Source organism: Stegodyphus dumicola, chromosome 1 (genome assembly GCF_044657685.1).
Source record: "Stegodyphus dumicola isolate Sdum_Otavi_A_Nest chromosome 1, ASM4465768v1".
Taxonomy (NCBI): Eukaryota; Metazoa; Arthropoda; class Arachnida; order Araneae; family Eresidae; genus Stegodyphus; species Stegodyphus dumicola.
Window position 1 is genome coordinate 223,621,429 of NC_140768.1, and position 19,558 is coordinate 223,640,986.

Below are 19,558 nucleotides of genomic sequence, written 5' to 3' on the forward strand. Positions count from 1 at the left end.
AATAGAAACTTGAAAGGTTTAAAATTTATTTGTTTCTGTATAATTCATTTTTGATGCTTTACTTTAAATAAAAGAGGTCCAAAATTTCAGTTTTTAGTTAGCTTTTTTTTCCCAACCACAATTAAAAAAATTACATCTTACGGACATTTTGAAATTTTGATAATACATATAGCTTATAGAAAAGGGACACTGAACAAAAAACAATTAAAAGAGTGTGGGAATCTATTAAGTGTGGGAATTAAAAGAGTGTGGAAGTTGATGTTATGGGAAAAGAATAAAAACGTTCAGAACATGTCAATTGAAATCATGTACACCTGAAAAGGCCTATAGGTGCAAGAACATATGGAAGAGTTAAGTATTCAAGTTTTTGTAAGTTGCGGGAACATTACTTTGGACCAGAATCCCTTTGTATATTTGACAAACAATGAAATAAAACTGTCCTTTGGCATTACAGCTATACAATATGATTACTCAGAATCATAGTCGCAAATTATGAAAATGCATACTTTTACATAACAGAAATGCCATAGCACTGCCGAGTCTCCAATTTAGTATTCTTCCTAAACATTTCATTATTATTATTATTTTTTTGTCTATCTGGAGGACGAAAGCATCCTTATAGTTGTTTTAAATGTTCACTATATATTTTATTATTTTTCTTGATTTTTGGCATTCTGTTTTAAAATAAAATATTTAGGGGAAAATATTATTCATATTTATTCGCGAACTTCATATTTTAGTGAGCGTTCATCAGATTTTCCTCTTTATTTCTTTTTGTGTACGTAATTTTTCAGATCAGCAAGATGTCTCTGAAAGTGATGAATTTGCTTTTTCGAAAGAGAATTGTATGAATTTTTCGTTACACAGGATAAAGGAAGATTATGAATTCACAAGTGATTAATGTGTGTGGTCTTAACAGTAAAAGACAATGATTTTGTATCCTTTTTTTGGGCGTAGTCAATTTATTTTGGAAGAAAATTTCATGAAGTTTATATGCTTGCAATAGTTTTTCATAGAAGATATGCAATGGTTATTCAAAAAATCGATATATTTAACAACTACCCTTTTATTGGGGTCCTAGTAAATATTCTTGAAATTTATTCTTCAATACTTTTCTTCTAACAGGAAGAGGTGGGGGGGGAGACTAAATTTTGAAGAACATTACTGGATGAAGACCTGCTTGGATAATTAAAAAAACACAAATGGAAATATTTTACAATTCGAATGATTTTATTTACATAACTTTATAACATAGATCATATATAATCTATAAGCAAATCAAACCATAATACACACATAAATTAAAATTAACTTTGTCCGTTTCTTTGTAAGGTTGGCATACAAACAAAACTGAAAACATGCATATGTTTAAAAATATTCTATAAGTATTTACATTAATCAAATCATCCACATAAATGAGACCATTTTTGTGACAAACATCAATAATTTTTGTATATTCTTTGTGTACAATTCATGCATAGGACTTTTCTGAGACAAACTAGTTTAAGTAAACGGTGTAATTTTAATCACTGTCTCATTATGGACAATACCCTGATGAATGAAAGAAAAATCTTGAAGAGTTAGCCATAACGTTTTAATAGTGTCTTTATCACAGTTCAAGCAATTGTTCAGCTTGATGTCATTAAGAATTTTGAGACTTAATTCGAATTTTTAGGGGATACATAATAAATACATATTAAATATGGAATAAAAATTATAATGTACAAAGAATAGTAATGATAAACCTTTTAAAAATTAGGTATGCATATTCAGTTACGGACAAATATTAATTGACAGCAGATTTAAAATAAGTCTGTAGATGAATTTTTTCAAAAGGCATTTTCTAAAAATAATGCACACTGCCTTAGTTTTGTATTATAAATGCTAAAATACATTCTTTAGCACTATTTTCTTTTACAATACATATGTAAAAATGAATTATATAATTCTTTTCTTTTGATTTGTTAATTTTTATTGCTTATTATGGAATTAAAAATATATTACCAATAAAAGTTTTAATAGATAAATACAGCACAGTTACACTTACAAACCATTCTGTAGAATTAAGTAGAACCTAAACCTAACAAATACAAAATAAGACTGGAATCTAATATATTTCTAAACATAATATGCAAATAATAATTTATAACTTACCTCAATAACCAACTCAACCATCCCCTTTTCAGAAACATTAAAATTATAAATTAATGCAACTCATATATTATTACATCCTTTCTATTGCTTAACAGTTTATATTCCCTAAGATTTTTCTCACATTTAATGGCTTTTTAATTTTATACAATGATGACAGTATTAAAAATAATGAAAACTGCCACGTTTCTCCCCATTAATTGGAAAAAATATTCCAAATAAATGATTTTTTATGGGGAAGAGAAGACGACGGAATTCACACCAAATTTTTCCTTCAGTAAAAAAGTAAATAGTCTCATTTTTCTTATAATAATGCATATACATACACTCTTCCTTGAATTTTACAGCTGCCTTAAGACTGAGCACCTAAAGGTTGTGTTTTTAACTTTAAAATATTACTTAACAGCATTATATTTTAAAATACCAATCATAATAAATAAACTAAAACATAAACTTGAAAACTATAAACTCCTCAAAAATTATGATAGATAATAAGTACACAATTTCACACAACAAAAACATTTTTAGAAAAAATCAAAGAAACTGAAATGAACATGTATGCTTGCTCAAATATTACACACAGGAATGTAGTTTTGAATATGGACATTATAAATTTTGCGATACCGCATATCCCTTCCCTCACCAAAATGGTTTTTGCAATGAGCTTATAATAGATTTTATGACATATGCAGATGCCATATAGCAGTTTGAACTCGCTCGCATCTTGTTTAACTTTTGGCAAATCCACTGATGGCAGTATGTTGCTCACTTGTGTTTCTTTTGGTATAACTGGAAAAGAACTGGTTAATAGGTGATGTGGCTAATAGTTCAGAACAGTGATCCTTTGTGCTTCCATAGTTTTCATCATGAGTTACATAAATAAAATCTAATTTCTCTTAGCTTTCCACCAGGACTTCCTTTTATCTAGGTAAGTAAAACCTAATGATTTATCATGTTAAAATAGCTAACCAATTAAGAAGAAAGGTAATGGGGCTTACTGGCACTAAAAAAAAAAAGAGGCATAGCATTGATTATTATGAGCTTGATATAGTCATCAGATATTGATATCTTATTAAATAAAACCTTCAAATTTTAATTCACATAGCATCAGCAATGGTGAGAGAATGCAGAATTAATTGAATTAATTTAAAATGACCTTATAGAGTATTTGCTCAATACATTTTCATTATGAAAAACCTGATCACCAGATATCTGAAGATGACTATGTTACAAAATCAAGTCTTCAGGTAAAACTTAATGATGTCCTTTCTATTGCATTACTATATTGTTATCAACCAACACTGCCATATGTAGGTTCATGGATCAATTTCAGCTTATTCTTGCCTTTTTCTTAAGAAAAAAAGAGGGTTAAAGAACTGCAAAATGAAAAGAAGCATCATCTACAAATTTTCACCTTGAAATAGGAGAGAAGGATAAGTTCTTGATTTTACTCAGATAATTTTTAGCTTTCAGAACAAAGTGTGTTTTAAGGAGACATATACTATCATAAAACTGTACTTACATTCTAGAAAAGGATAATAAGTAAAATTCCTTAACTTAAAATAAAAGATCACAAAAGGGAAGTATGATATTCAGGTCAATTTCACTGAGTGCTTTATTTTATACATAAGTATGAGGTTTCCAAAATGGAAGCTTGGTTCTGCTTGTTTTTCAAAAATGTATTCATATTTGACATGATCAGTGATGCTGGATTCATACATCTCACTTCAGCTAAATTCAACTATTAGTTTAATATTATAATGTGCATAAATTTATCTTAGCATTTTTCAAACAAAGTGGGTAATGTATCAATAAAATATCCAAGTTTGTATACTGCAACTGGTAAACATTTGAAGTTGACATTATGTATATTATATATTAAGCAAGTTTGGTCATAGAGAAATATTTAGCAAAGATATATGAATTTTTTTCCATTATGCACCAATATGAAATATCAAATATTATGTGAGTCTTTATAAACTTTTAGCTATTAGTGTAACAACGATACAATTCCATCCTCTTAAAATATGCTTATCACGCAAAAACTAATAGCTCAAATCTCCAGAAATATTTCAAACAAGTTTCAGCAGGTATAAAGTATTAAAAAAGTGGAAGCAACAAGATAATTTACAATTATGATCTTTTATGCAAAAGATACTTAACCAATCAAAAATCAATACTTCAATAATTTGACTTCAAGAATTTTCAGCTATGTAAAAACACTTGTACATAATTATTATAATTTTGCAGAGGATACATACATATGCACAAAGTTAGCAAATTATTTATAGCCTTTTTGACAGACATATATGTAAATAAATTTTTGTCATCTGCATACTCAACTTTAATTACAATGCTGCTTAATTAAAATCATAAAAAATTAAAAATTAACTAAATTAATTTATGCATACTATTATTTAAATCAGGATTCATTTACATTATTGTAGAACGAAAAATTTAAAAAGTCATGCTAAAAAGTAAAAATTTTGCCTATAATATATGTATATATATACACACACATATAATATTATCTGGAATCAGTGAAAGATCAATCAGTAAGGCTAAAAGTAAGTCTTCATAAATTAGTTATTAAATTAAAGATGGTAGCAGATAGATGCAGAAAATGCATTTAAAACACTTAATATACTGAAAGTATTTGCTAGAATATTTTCAGCAGGTCAAATTTACAGGCAAAATTTGAAGTCTACATGCACACAATAGAGAAAAATTGCACGATACACATTTTATTGGTTTTAAAATGTAAAAAAAATAATATGACCTAAGTTTGCTATTCATGAAAGCACATTAAAAATACATGACTTTAAATTAAACACATTTAAAATGCATGACCTGACAACCTAATAAAAATTTATCTTTATAATACTACTTTCAAACAAAGTGCATTGATTCTCTTCAGATTTAATTTTCTATTTTCAAGAGAAAAGATCATTAACAAATTCATGATGATATAAGTTTTTGCATTATTTTGTTTTTACTTTTTGTAGTTGCTACTTTTTTTATTAGTTTGAAGTCTAAAGGTTCATATAGGAGATTATAAGAGAATTTGTCTTTTTAAAAATATTTTAACGTATGTATAGAGATATGCATAATTGCATATGTTTGATCAGGAGTACTGAAACTTTTTTTGGTAAGATATTTCAAACTAATTTTTTTTATTTACTTTTAAATATTCAGTTGAATGATAGTTCTCTTAAAAAATGTATATATATATATATATAAAACTACACAAAAACATTTGTTAAAACCTATTTAATGATTGATGAGTTGTGAAAACAAACTTTGATCAGTATGCTTAGATGTTATAGGAAATGCATTATGCACATATAATAGAACAGATTTAAAAATTGTGAGAAAGACTTTTTGTAAGAAAACTAATATCAAGAATGAATATTAAATATTTATGTCCTATGGAAAGATGTATTTTGAATTCGTAAATCTACATCACTCTTATATATACAAAACAGGTTCACAGTTTTCTAGAAATCAATCTCAATACTCCATAAATCGTATAATGCTTGTTTAATGATCTCATCCTAAACATATCAAATTTAGGACAATCTTAAAAATTTTTTTAATTTTCATGAAATCACATTACCTTCCTCCCATAACCAGCCCCAAAATTTGATAATTTTAATGCTGCTTACATAACATGCACTTATTATTACTACTAAAGAACACATTTTACAACAGGCAAAAACCATCATCTTGCATTTCTTTTGGCTTCCGTTTCTGAGCAATTTCTTATATGTGCTCTTATTCAGACTGAACAATAAAAAGAGCCCATAAACTCAGCACAAAATCAATGATGTGTTCTTTTGTAAAACTAGAGAGATCATAAGTTTCATGAAAAAAATTTCAAACAAAAAAATCAATTTACAAGTCAGGCAAATATATAAATTATTCTGACCAGTGAGATTTCAGAATTCTACTTAATATTGAAATTACACCACTGGATAATGTAAAAGACATCAACTGTGAGTTCTCTAAATCAATATACACAAAATGCAAAACTTTCAAATACACTGATTAGGAGTCATCCAATATAGCTAATTTTGAAAGAAAAACATGAAAAAAACTTAAGTAACAAAAGCACTTTCATAATGAAATCACACTAAGAAACTCAGAGCACCTAGATCTCTTGGATCTGCTTATGAAGAGCTGTTTTCATATAGCACTTTTTTTACCTAGATTTTGTGTAATTATATACTTTACTCTCAATTTTTATAACCTCCCATTATAAGATGATACTTGAATTACTTAAGAAAATAAGAAACCAAAATATTTTAGATAACAAGGTAATATGTAAGTGGCAACAAATCTCAGGAGCATAAAAAAGCGCTCAGAACTTCCCAGAAGGTTACACAATTTTCTCAACCATCTATAAAGTTGTTAAAAAAACACAATCACTTTTGTTTTTGAGCTTATTAAGAATTAAAAAAATTATTCATGAATAAATACTGAAATATATATTATGGTGGTCAAAGTATAACGTAGTATCTTCAGCTTTCCAATATATCACACTATTCCTTATCAGTCTTGAAAAGAATAGTTTGATCAATTTAAAACTAAAGATCTCTCACACTCTGACTAGCATTATTTCAGTAACAATTTTCTATGATCATTACATCAGAAGTCGCAACTACATATGCACATCTGCAAAAATACTTTGTTGCACTAAATCCTATAATACATATTTCCAACATTACTTATTTTAAAAGTATTTACAATGCATATTAATAAATATCATAGAAAAATAATCAAATCATAAATAAAATAACTAATTGTCCATTACAGATTATCTCTTTCAAGTATAGTTAATCTGGACTGCAAATTAAGCCAAATTCCTATGTTGTGCAGATATTAGATATCTTAACTGTTGTGTAAGTTCATCAATAGAGCTAATATAATTTTTCATATAACTCTTCTTTTGAAGTGCAGATAATTAGTATTATAAACAACTATATTAAGAATGAAAAACACACTCACAATTTCACAAGAAACAAAATCTATAAAATATAAGCTTATATGAATTCAATCTAAAACTCAAATCGAAATATATTAACCTTTAATGCATACAAAATATTACATTTTAAATGAAAGATCAATAATATTAATGGATGAAATAATGAGAAAAAAACAAAAATCATGTGACATGCAATTTTTAGTATTTCAAAATGTAAAATACTACTATCATAAATGGAGTTTAAAAAAAATAAATTTCCGTACTTACTTATTAACGCAACCACCTTAGTAGAAGACGCCAAATTTACAGAATGTGCCAAGCTCTGGCAACCATGTGCATAAATAACCGTTCTTTCAGCTACCATTCTCATAACAATGCTTCATTCAAGCAATGCCATCAATTTTGTATGCATTCCTTTTTTTTTTTTTTTTTTATATTCCAAGTACCAATTGTTTTTACAGTACAAAGTCTTTAATCCGGAATGATCTATAATCCACACCTCAAAGCTACAAACTTTTTAGCGTTTACGCATGCGCGTTTAATGTATAACGGACAGTATAAGCTAGGCTAAAATTATCTAATTATCTATTTGAGTTAATGTTGCAGATTGCATTGTTCCTTAATCTTCGAATTGGATCCGACTTATTATTTTTTGCAGACTGTTAGAGCAATTTTATAAAAAGTAAGCTTGAATTTTCGATTATGTCAAAAAGAGTTTCCGATTCTGGAGCTACCAAAGGATCTACAAAGCGAAAGCATGTTTTGATCAAACAAAAAGTGGAATTGCTTCAAAAAATGGATAAATGCATGAAGAAAAAGACAGAGAGGTTTAGTGAAAATGAAAAAATTTCGATCGACAAGTTAGTCGGTATTCTCGGCACAGCAATTACAGGACTTGAACAGCGGAACTTTGTAACAAAACAAGAAATTATGTCTGTTTATAGAATTAAAGAGAAAGTATTAGCACATAAAACGAAGCAACTTAAACAACTTACATTGAAAGAAATGTTTAATAAAGTAAACTAAATATTAAGCTTTTTTTTTTTTTGTATATTTTGATACCCTTTAGATCATAACTGCTTTTTATTTCATAAATTACGGTTTCATATTTTTAATTTTATAATTTCAAAATGCCATCTTACCAGATTTAAACTGATGATCTATAATCCAGAAAAACCCCTAATCCGGAATCGCTGAAGTCCTGACGAGTCCGGATTAAAGACTTTGTACTGTATAAACAAATCATGATATTTTTTGTCTTAAACTTACGTTTAAAATATGAGCTTGTGGACAGTAAAATGTTGGCAAGAATACAGAATTTTGCTGAAAATTTTCTAAAAGGAACAACAAGGAAATATGTTTCGCTGATAGCCGCAGTTGACGAGGATTGCATGAAGCCGAGTCTCTGCTTTTTTAATGCATTTCATAATACTTATTTGATAATTCAAATTTGAATTTTAAACTGTTAAACTATGGTTTTCTTTTCATATGCTGACAACATTTACTGACTTATGATAAATCTTGATAGTTTGGGAATCTTCCTAAAACAAAGACGTGGAAACCATCAACTTGCACTTGAAAAGTAACTTTTACCTTTTTGTGTCTAAAAAAAATCGCCAAATTGCAACAAGGTGTTTAGTTAATGCGCAAGTACCGAAAAATTAACAATATAAATGAATGAACATTAATACAAATCACTTTCAAACATTTTAACAAAAAAATATGAAAAATTGCATTTCTTGCTTTAAATAAAAAATATTTCATCTTCAATACATCTGAAATCTTTAGCTTTAATTTCTTTACATTCTAGAAATGATTCAGATATACTTTACACTTATGTAAAATTCAAAATCTAGTCAAAAATTTCAGTACAGCAAGACCTCTATTTATCCGAAATTTAACAGGAATGAAATACTCTCAGTAAAATGTTTTGGTATCTGAGAATATTTACAAGGCTAGAAAAGGAGATATTAAGGAAAATTATGGCATACTTAATTAACATTTGCATTCTTAAATATATTTACATCCTTTTTTATAATTACAAGGAAAACTCCATGATAGCACTAATTATTTTTTTACCATTAAATACATTTTTTCTCAAATGGGACAGAAATTTTAACTAAAAATGTTAATTAATTTTAATGTATGTTAACAATTTTGATTCCAATTATTTATTTTTAACTTCAAAGAAAATCTTATTATTAAAAAATATGCTTTTTTGTATGTCACTTCTGCAGAACAAGTAAAATAAGTCTTAGTTAATACACTAATTAAAATTAATCTTCATGGATAATTAAGATCTTACTGTATTTTTTTTTTTCCTTTATGAAAAATAAACTTTTCATATTAACAAATACCTGATCACAAAAGTACATATTATAACCTAACCCTCCAAATTAAACTTCTTGATATACAATATGAGGTGGAAAAGGGGGGGGGAATGAAAATATATACCATGAAAAAAACTGCACATAAAAACCAGTCTGTATGAGGAATCACAAGTCAATTTTAAGTTATCAGGCATCTATAATATTGTAAATCACTGCCTGTCAACAATCCGGAAGATCAACATGCACAATATGGCCTGTAAAAGAAAATAATTAATTGAAAACCTTGACTTAATAAAATAATAATATAAGAAGACATCACTTATCCCCCTTCTAATATAAGTTATCAATCAACATTCATCATTCAGTCAAAAAGACACTTAGAAGTCAGTGTTATGCAGTCATCGAACTAAATATTTTAACAACCAAGCTTCAAATGTAATTATACCTAAAAGGTGATAAAAAAAATATCTGTCTAGAATGGAAAGGCAGGCAGAGAGAACCAAAATAAGGAGATTTATGTAATGGAGAGTGTGTGTGGAAATGGTGTGTTGAGGTGGAATTGGGCACTGTTGAGTGATATATAAAAAGCATTCCGCTGACATAAATCATCATTCCTGATGTCAAAGCATTGCTACTGGAATACAGAGGTCACCAATATGCACTTTACGTATGAGGCTGCAGAAAGAAACAAAGCAGTTACTCAATTATTTTCCATGTATCCTTTCTATGGCTATCCTATTTTAGCCATAGCCCCATAGGTAAAATGTGTGTTGGGGAGTTCTGTGTTTGTGCAGTATTGTATACCACTTGAGATTCTCATGGGTAATGAAGATTTACTCTAGCAGAATTTTTTTACCTACCACTTAATGATGTGAAGTACCACTTCAACACAACATTTCCACAAATGTATTTCACTACAAAATCTGCTTATTTTAGTCTCTTCTTTATTCTTATCGTTTTTGCTAGATATTTTTGAATCACCCTCTGTTAGTATGTATATATCTATATATAACAAAAATGTAAATAAATCAAATGGTTGAAAAGGTAGTGACATATCAATGAGAAATTTTAAAATTGAACTTTTAACTGTAACAAAAGAAACAGACAGCTAAATACGACGAAATCCCTCCCCCAAGCAAGTAAACCACATTCACACACAACAAATGGTAAAAGCAGTTTGTTTCCTGATAGGCTCTGAAAAATCACTGCAAAAAATTAAAACACAGGGAGCGAGAGATTAGGTAAGGAAATATCTGGTTCATTTACTTCTTCATAAGAACAGACATTATTTGGCAGATATCTACCATAAATTTAGTTTATGACCTAGAACAGGTATGTCATTATTTCAAGTGGACCAAATAGTTATCAGAGTACAACAGTGCTAGTCGCATGAAACAATGTCATCTTCATACTTGATGAAGTAGTGAATTAAAAAGTGAGTAAATACATAAAATCCTACCTAATACTTTAAAAAACAAAAGGGAATCTGGATACCAGATGGATATGTATCGTTTCTTCCCCAACACCTGGCATCTTTTTCCTGTAACCAACTTTCAGATATCTGGGGACATGCTACTCACACAAACAATTTTCAACACAGAAGTCAGATTAATGCCTGTTATCTGGTGGTTAAGGACTTGTTCCTTTTCATAAGTGATAAAAGCTGTTCACACTGGTACATACTACAAAACATGGAAATTACGTATGATGCTAACTTGTGGCTTTTTGGGAAACACATAAGCAAGTATTTGCAAAATTCAAGGATACCCACTTCATTGAATTTTTGCTTTACAGTTGAGTAGCACTGAATTTTTGTTAATTCCCTCTGTAAATGAACTGGAACTTTTTCAGTGTCTGTTGAGTATTTTTTAAAAGACACCACTTCAAAATTCTTTTTAGCAACTGAGCTTGTAATGCATGCTTTCATATCCAATGGAATTCCAGTTTTTATGAACATATTATATGTTTTTTGTTATTTTCTCAGGGCAGGCCACAGAAAAATGAGTCACGGACCACTGACATGGTACACCCAGACACTGGATACTGCCTTACTTTTGTACCTTTTACACATGCTATTTCTGTGTCTAACTTACCTATCCATTTCTTTTCAAATTATATGATTGGCCTCATGCCTTTAACTGTCACTATTTCTTCCATACCATCCATTCCTTTACCAGCTATAGCTGACTTGCCTGAACCAATAATACTGCCTAACATTATATCTACTATACTGACAGAGCAGATATTTTCTTTCCTTCCATCTTCCTAAAGCAATTTCTTTATGCAGGACACCTACATTTAAACTTTATTATAATTATACATTCATATTTATAAACATTATTACATTAAAAGAGCAAGTTGCCTGTCATGAGTTTTTTCATTTCCTCCTTTCTCCAACTCACATTTTTATATATTTCCTTCATATATTTTGTAACCATAATTTTATTCATTTATATGGATTGACATGCTATTACATGTTACATTTGCTAAAAGTTTTGTTAAATGCTGATTAAGAACAGAGTTTACACTATAATAATGAATTTCCTGTATTTTTTAATAATGTACTGTCCATAAATTTTATTTCATATTTCAATTTTTGCATTTTTAAGAATGATTTCAAGCTTTTGTTTCAAACATAACCACAAGCTACAGCATGGAAACCAGAATTATGGTCAAAATACATCTCGTGAACTTCTATTCTCTGAAGTAAAATAATGGAGACAGATCTTCAAATTGTTTTTGGTTTTACTGCCCTTTTTTTTTCATTAATTTCACTGCATTTATGATATAGATATATAGCTTGTTTCTTAGTTGGTTAATGATTTGATTAATCAACTATTTTTTCTTTTGCAGCTCAACAGTTAAATTTCTTGTTGCTCTGTCATTACCTTTTTAATTATTTATTTCACTTACAATTTCATTTTCATATTAATGCATCCCTTATCTTTAATCTGTAATGTAGTATTTCACCTCTAGAGGTCTCAGCAGATATTTCTTGCATTTTTTATATAAATAAAATTACAATTTAATTTGTTATAACTCACTATTTTCTCTTTTTGGTATGCTTAGCTCTCTTTTTTATTGTAAAATACGCTGCGGCACGCAATGAATTGGAAGTTGATCTGTCAGTACTATCCTTATCTTCAGAGCAGATGTTTTTATTTTATTTGGCTTATAATTCCTTACTAAATGTAGTATTTCATCTCGATGTACTCCGTCTTTGATATGATTTAAATTAAATTCCTCGTCATTATAATTCGCTTCTGATAGTGAAGAAAGTGACACAGAGGTTATTGAAAACGAAAAAATGTCGATTGACAAATTAGTCGGTATTTTCGACACAGCAATTATAGGACTTGAACAGCGGAACTTTGTATCTGAACAAGAAATTATGTCCATTTATAGAATTAAAGAGAAAGTATTATCACATAAATCAAAGCAACTTAAACAACTTACATTGAAAGAAATGTTTAATAAAGCAAACAAATAAATATTAAGCTTTTTTTTTTGTAAATTTTGATCATAATTGTTCTTTATTTCATAAATTACGGTTTCATATTTTTAATTTTATGATTTCTGCATGCCATTTTACCAGATTTAAACTGATGATCTATAATCCGGAAAAATCGATAATCCGGAATCGCCGAAGTCCCGACGAGTCCGGATTAACGACTTTTGACTGTAACATATCTTTCTAAAGCACATCATTTCAAAAACAATCGATGTCATATGATTTTCTTAGATAATGCAAGTGATAAACATATATACATAGCAGCAAAAGTGAAACTGAAGTTTCTCATCCAATAGTATTAAAACTGAAACTTATGGCAATACTATGTCCCACTATTCAAAAATTAAAGGAATTTCACAGTTATTAATATAATATCAAGAACATAATCTTGCTCTCTTTACGTTTACTTTCAACAAGGTAAGAACGAATTGGCCATATCTCTTTCTTCTATTGCAAACTGTAATACCATAAATACATGAAATCTAGGTCGTTTAACAGCGACTGCACTTGCACTGCTTTATTATGTTTGTTATTCTACAAATTATGCTTAAATAAAGATTATTAATGAAAGTATCATGAGCGCAATTTCAATGAAAATTTTCTCTATTTTTATGCACCAATCTCCGCATTATTATTATATTCCAGGTTACGATTCGGATGTCCGATTTTAATTAGTGAATTAAAAAAAAATCATTGATTCTTTTAAATGATGGGGAATATGTTGCAAAAACACCACCTTATGAAATTTAAAATATCATCAAGGCAATTCCTCCCTTACTGCTGCAAAAGCAACATTTCATAGTGTAGAAAACCCTGTTTCCATATAATTAATGGAAAAGTTACAGCCTGGGTATAAGCCTCCGTCTAAAAGAGACTTAAGTTATAAATTATTAAATGATACATGTGAAAAACAAATACACTGATGGTAAACGAAATCTCAGCACCAAAAAGGTGCTATATGTGTAGAGACATTAGGTATTTTTGGAAGCAGGCAAGATGAAAAATGAGCAAACGTCTTCGCCGGGAATCGAACCACGGACCTCTAGAATACTGGCCCAGCATGCAGAACCACTACACCACGAAGGCAGAAGAAACACCTTATACACTCCCCCTTTTAAAGGGCAATTGGGGTTTTTAGGGGACCCAATCGCCAAATCCTGGGTGAGAAGAATCATCATCCAACACAGTTTTTTAGTTTGGGTGCCACTGTAGAGACATTAGGTATTTTTGGAAGCAGGCAAGATGAAAAATGAGCAAACGTCTTCGCCGGGAATCGAACCACGGACCTCTGGAATACCGGCCCAACATGCAGAACCACTACACCACGATGGCACGCTAGGAAGGCGGAAGAAACACCTTATATATGTAGAAAATTTGGAAAGCGTGTTTACACATCTGAAAGATGATGGTCATTTAAATTTTATGCTACATGAATAAGTGCATACTAGTAATGCCACTATGAGCATGACAACCACATTTGCTTTAAATGCACAATGTAAACTCGTGTGCTTTATCAAGTATTGGTGAGCAAAATTTGACCCAAAAATGCCATTAAGGAGATGAAAGCAGAAACATCAGAAGCTTACCGAGTTTGAATGAGGCTGTAAAATATGACTAACAAGAACAGGAATTTTCTTTTGCAGTAGTGCAAAAACGATTTGGCAGAAATGTATCCATAGAGCATGTGTTGGCAGCAGTGGTTATAGGCTAGTCCAGTCACACGTATGCCCTCACTTAAAGGGAAGACCACTGTATTGCCACATGCCTATGGTGCATAGCACAGCACATTGAGTAACATAAGAAACTGTAACACTTGAGAGAGAGTTCTGAGTGTAGTGCCTCGTAGTAGCGATATCATTAATTCCAAATCACTGTCATTTGCGACTTCGGTGATATTAAGTCAGAGCTCATTAGACGGTGAAGTGGAGATCTGCTGTGTTCTGTGATGAAAATTGTTTCTGTCTTGGTGCAGTGATGATTTAAGAAAATCTGAATATTCTGTAATCAAATTTCGGAAGAAAATATAAAACAAAAATGTTGCTCCTTATCATGAATAATGCTTCAGTACTGGATAACACAATACTCATTATTAAATTTACAGCTGGCCCTCATAAAGCTATGTAATATGAAAGCCTTTATGATTTTACATGCTAATACACTGACTACCCAATAAGTATTTGGACACCTATGCAAATGATGATATCTGCGGTCCCAAGGTACGCCACGGACTCCGCCGGTACATATCGTGTAGGAAACAGCATCGGCTTTAGTCGCATGCAAGATGTCTCGCAGTTCGGAGCTCTTTGATTTCGAGAAATGTATAATTATCGGGTATCACAAATGTGGCCGATCCTTAAGGGCCATATCTAGCGATCTGAAGTACCAATATCGACAGTGGCCTATGTGATAAGAAGTGGAAGGTGAGCGGTGATTGTCGGAATGTGCCCCGAGTCGGCAGACCAACGAAACTGGGGGTTAGAGACCAACGAGTGCTGTTCAGAGAAATTCGGAAGAACCCCACCCAACCGATAGCCCTCATCCGCGAGGAGTTTCAACAGGCATCCAGAAGTATTGTTTCAATGAATACCATCCGCAAGGAAGCACATTTGCTTGGTTTTCATGGTCGTGCTGCTGTCCATAAGCCTTTGATCACAAAGTCTAACCGTGGTGCTCGGTTAATGTGGTGCAAAGCACATCGAAATTGGACCGTAGATCAGTGGAAACGGGTTCTTTGGAGTGACGAATCAAGGTGTCTACCTGGAGAACGCCTCCTGCCAGAATGCATTGTGCCAACAGTCAAGTTCAGTGGAATTATGGTCTGGGGGTGTTTCTCCTGGTATGGGCTGGGATCCTTGGTCCCCATTCATGGTAAGCTCAACTCCGATGCCTACTGCACTATTTTGAATGACAATGTGCTTCCTACGTTGTGGCAGTTTTACGAGTTGGACCCCTGTTACTTTCAGGACGACAATGCCAGTGTTCATGTTTCGACATTAACCAAGGCTTGGTATGGTGCCAATGGAGTTCATCGAATGGACTGGCCTGCCCAGAATCCAGACCTGAACCCTATCGAGAACCTCTGGGACGAGTTGCATCGCCGAATTCAGGGGTGCACTATCCGTGCAGAATCGGTGAAGAAACTTCTTCCGAGCCGAGTGGAAGAAAATACCACTAGCTGTCATACAAAGACTTGTGGAAAGTATGCCCCGGAGGGTGCACGCTGTAATTACCTCTCGTGGAGGCTCTACCAACTATTGATTTTGAATAAAGTTCGTTTTTCTTTTCTATCACAGGTGTCCAAATACTTATTGGTAGTCAGTGTATATAAAATTTGGGGTATTTATCTTAGGATAGTGTATATTGCATTACGTGGACACGTTGCTTTGTCTTAAAAAGACAGCTTTAAAAAAATATTGTTTTTATGTAATTATGATGATATTTTTGTAAAATTTTTATTGTCTACCTCATTTTGAAAAAGTTCATACTTGAATGTATATACTGAGCATCAATATTTTAGGAAATAAAGTATGCAACCACTTTTTGTGAAAATTCCCTCCATAAAAAGGTTATTTATAAAAATAGCATGACTAACTATTGATTGAGCAATTAGATACAGAAACATAATTTTTAATAAATTAATAATATAAGATAGGTTTTCTGGCTATGGTAATTTTGGTTGCCTGACACGTTCTAATAAAAAAACAAGAAAAGACAAAGTTTGGTGAATCAAAAAATTCTCATCTAAATCGTAAAAAATGCTGCATAGCCCTTCAAAGTAATATCCGTCATTTGCAATACCTTTTGGTACTGAATGAAAAAAGTTCATCACATATTTTGAATGCTGGAAATATCCCCAAATCATTCTTCTTTCAGGGTTTTTTCAAGTGCTGGAACAGAAAGAAGTCTACTGCAGCAAGATCAGCAAGTACATTAAATGACTGAAGGCTAAAACTCCTCTATGGGTCATAAATTGTTTTGCAATGAGGTTCAAATGTAGCTGGGAATTATCACACAGAAGGAGCCCAAAGTAGTTCTAGTAAATTTATTGCACAAGATCCATTGTGTACATCTAAAATAGGCTTCTCTACCAAAAGGGAATCCAGTCAGCCTTTTATTTGCCTGTTAAGTATTTAGTTTTAGTTTATGAAAGTAAAATATATGGTACTTATCTATACTTTCCATATTTTTTCTTGTTTAATTTATAAAACACATTAAACAAAAAATTTACATGTTTTTAGTTTGGGAAAGGATAGATGAGGGGATGATCATCTAGCAATGGTGAAAGGGGCGTATGGGGCAAAAAGGATCGATAACTATAGAATATGTCCAGGCAAGTTTTTTAGTCCTTTCTCAATGATAAATATCTAGCCACATTCTGCCCTCATCATGGAACAGTTTGTAGCTTGTAGAAATGCTGATCGTCATCTATATTCACATGATCTTAGTCCAGAAGACTTCTTTCTGTTCCCTCACCTGAAAGAGGCCTGAGAGAAAAAAGATCTTTAGCCTTTGTCAGACAGGCATCCCAAATATGCATTCCCCACAAACATCCCTCCCAGCTGTGCATCTACCCGTGCATCACTGGAAAATCAACTTAGGGGATGAGTGATGCAAATGTGCATTTTAAAATTAAACATTTTTTAAAGACCCACAGATAGTATCCTGTGTCCATTACTTTTGAACTGAACATAATTTTAGGATCATGAATTTTAATTTGAACACATTATGCCCAAATTTGGTGTCAACTGTTGCAATGGAGGAGGGAAAATGTAACATAAGCAAACAGATTTTAGCTCTTTAATTTGCCACGTACAATAAACATTCATGTGTTCGATAGTCTTCTGAATCCTTTTTTTTCCTACTATGTAGGGCCTTTTAAGTTTACTATGTGGGATTCTGTTATACTTTGCATGCACTGCTTACGGATATATTAGAAAGTGATATTTCTAGCAGCTCTGATATGGATATTTTTCAGAGAACTGAGCTCACTCAGTGACTGTCTTACACTTTTCATGAAAAATTTTATTACTTCTACATAGTCGTAAATAGTCTTGTATTTTTTTAAATTAATTTAAAAATTTATTAATGTATTTTGTCAGTTAAAACTTCAGAATAATTTTAATAGCACTTCTGAAAATTATTTCTGGAAGTAAGCAATTTATTTTTATATATTTTCATGTAAAGTAAAAATTATTAAATGCTAATTTTGAACGTATATGGTAGCTTAAGTAATAATCTAAAATTGTGCCAAAATTATGACATTAGAATGCTCTTTTTTTTTTTTTTTTTTTTTTTTTTGTTTTGTGTGTGTGTGTGCGTTTTTTTTTTTTTCCTGAAGTTAGTCTTCGTGATCCAAAACTCCCATCTTGTAGGATGACTCCCATTTGTTCTGAGGGTGCGTCTGAAACAAAGGTGCATCATCTCAAAAGAGCTAGATATTCCAAACATCCAAGGTCATGTGATGAGACTTTGTCTAAAAGAGACCTTCATTTGCAGTTTGCAAAAACTGTACAATTGTCAAAAGTGTACTGCAAATATATGACATTACCTCAAAGGAACATAAAACATTTTACCTGGTTTAGGTAAGAATCTTTTGTTTACTAAGCTTTATTGCTATATCTTGTACATCCAGACATTTAGAAAATTTATGTCTAATGGTAGCAGCTTCCATTATGCAAAATGTTTAATAACTATAATTATGAAAAAAAGCTTTTATCTATTAAAAAAAGAATGAACATAAAAAGCTGCTTTTAAATAGGACTATTTCACTAGATATTTATTAGTCTTTAAATATCATGTGATCTACTTGTTTATAGAATAAATTTAAGGTTAGGCATAACATAAGAAATGTACAAATTCTGATTTCAATGGCACCTTTTCATTTCTATATAAAATATATATAAAATAATTACACTACACCTTACCTTTGAAAATCACAGGTGGCAGAAGTAAATTTATTTCTCACAAGAAAAGTTGCAATAGCTTCAGCAACCTAACGAATAAATTATAGAAGCCATCATTTAAATCTTACTGCACTGAAGATTAAATAAATTACAGTAACAGATAAACTAGAAGAGTAACACGCTAATGTGACAATCAAAATCGTAAAAACAACCTTGTATTTAGTGTAGGTATAATGAAACACACAATCGATTTCGAGGGCAGCTAAAGGTCATTCCTCATCCTTTATTTTCTTCTTTCTAGGTATTTCTTTCTCCTGATGAGGAATGACCTTTAGCTGCCCTCGAAATCGATTGTGTGTTTCATTATGCCTACGCTAAATACAAGGTTGTTTTTACGATTTTGATTACAGTAACAGATATTAAATTCATAAGTAGAACAACAGGCAATTTAAGTGCTCACAAAAAATCAAAATAACTATTTTAACATACTTACAAAAATGTTTAAAATATAATACCTTAATTAAAAATAGCTAAACAAAAGGATTCAAAATGAGACTATGACAGCTACTGCTTTAATAATTTTTAATGAATAATAGACACATTTCTACATGTGACTTAATAGCAGTTTTATTTACTGGAGAATTCGATGCAGATATAGATTAAATAGTTCCGAAATTGA

The 19,558-nt window shown here is 30.8% G+C and overlaps 1 protein-coding gene across 1 annotated transcript in view; it reads right to left on the minus strand.

Annotated features, from left to right (window-relative positions):
* Positions 1–1,211: 1,211 nt before the first annotated feature.
* LOC118188729 (protein phosphatase methylesterase 1) overlaps positions 1,212–19,558 on the minus strand; it is a 73,356-nt gene continuing 55,009 nt past the window's right edge. The window contains exons 15-16 of the mRNA XM_085826054.1: positions 18,901–18,968; positions 1,212–9,719 (exon numbers count right to left, since the gene is read on the minus strand). Coding sequence (XP_085682180.1) covers positions 9,701–9,719; positions 18,901–18,968 — 87 coding nt within the window. The 3' untranslated portion in view covers positions 1,212–9,700. The remainder of the gene's footprint in view (positions 9,720–18,900; positions 18,969–19,558) is intronic.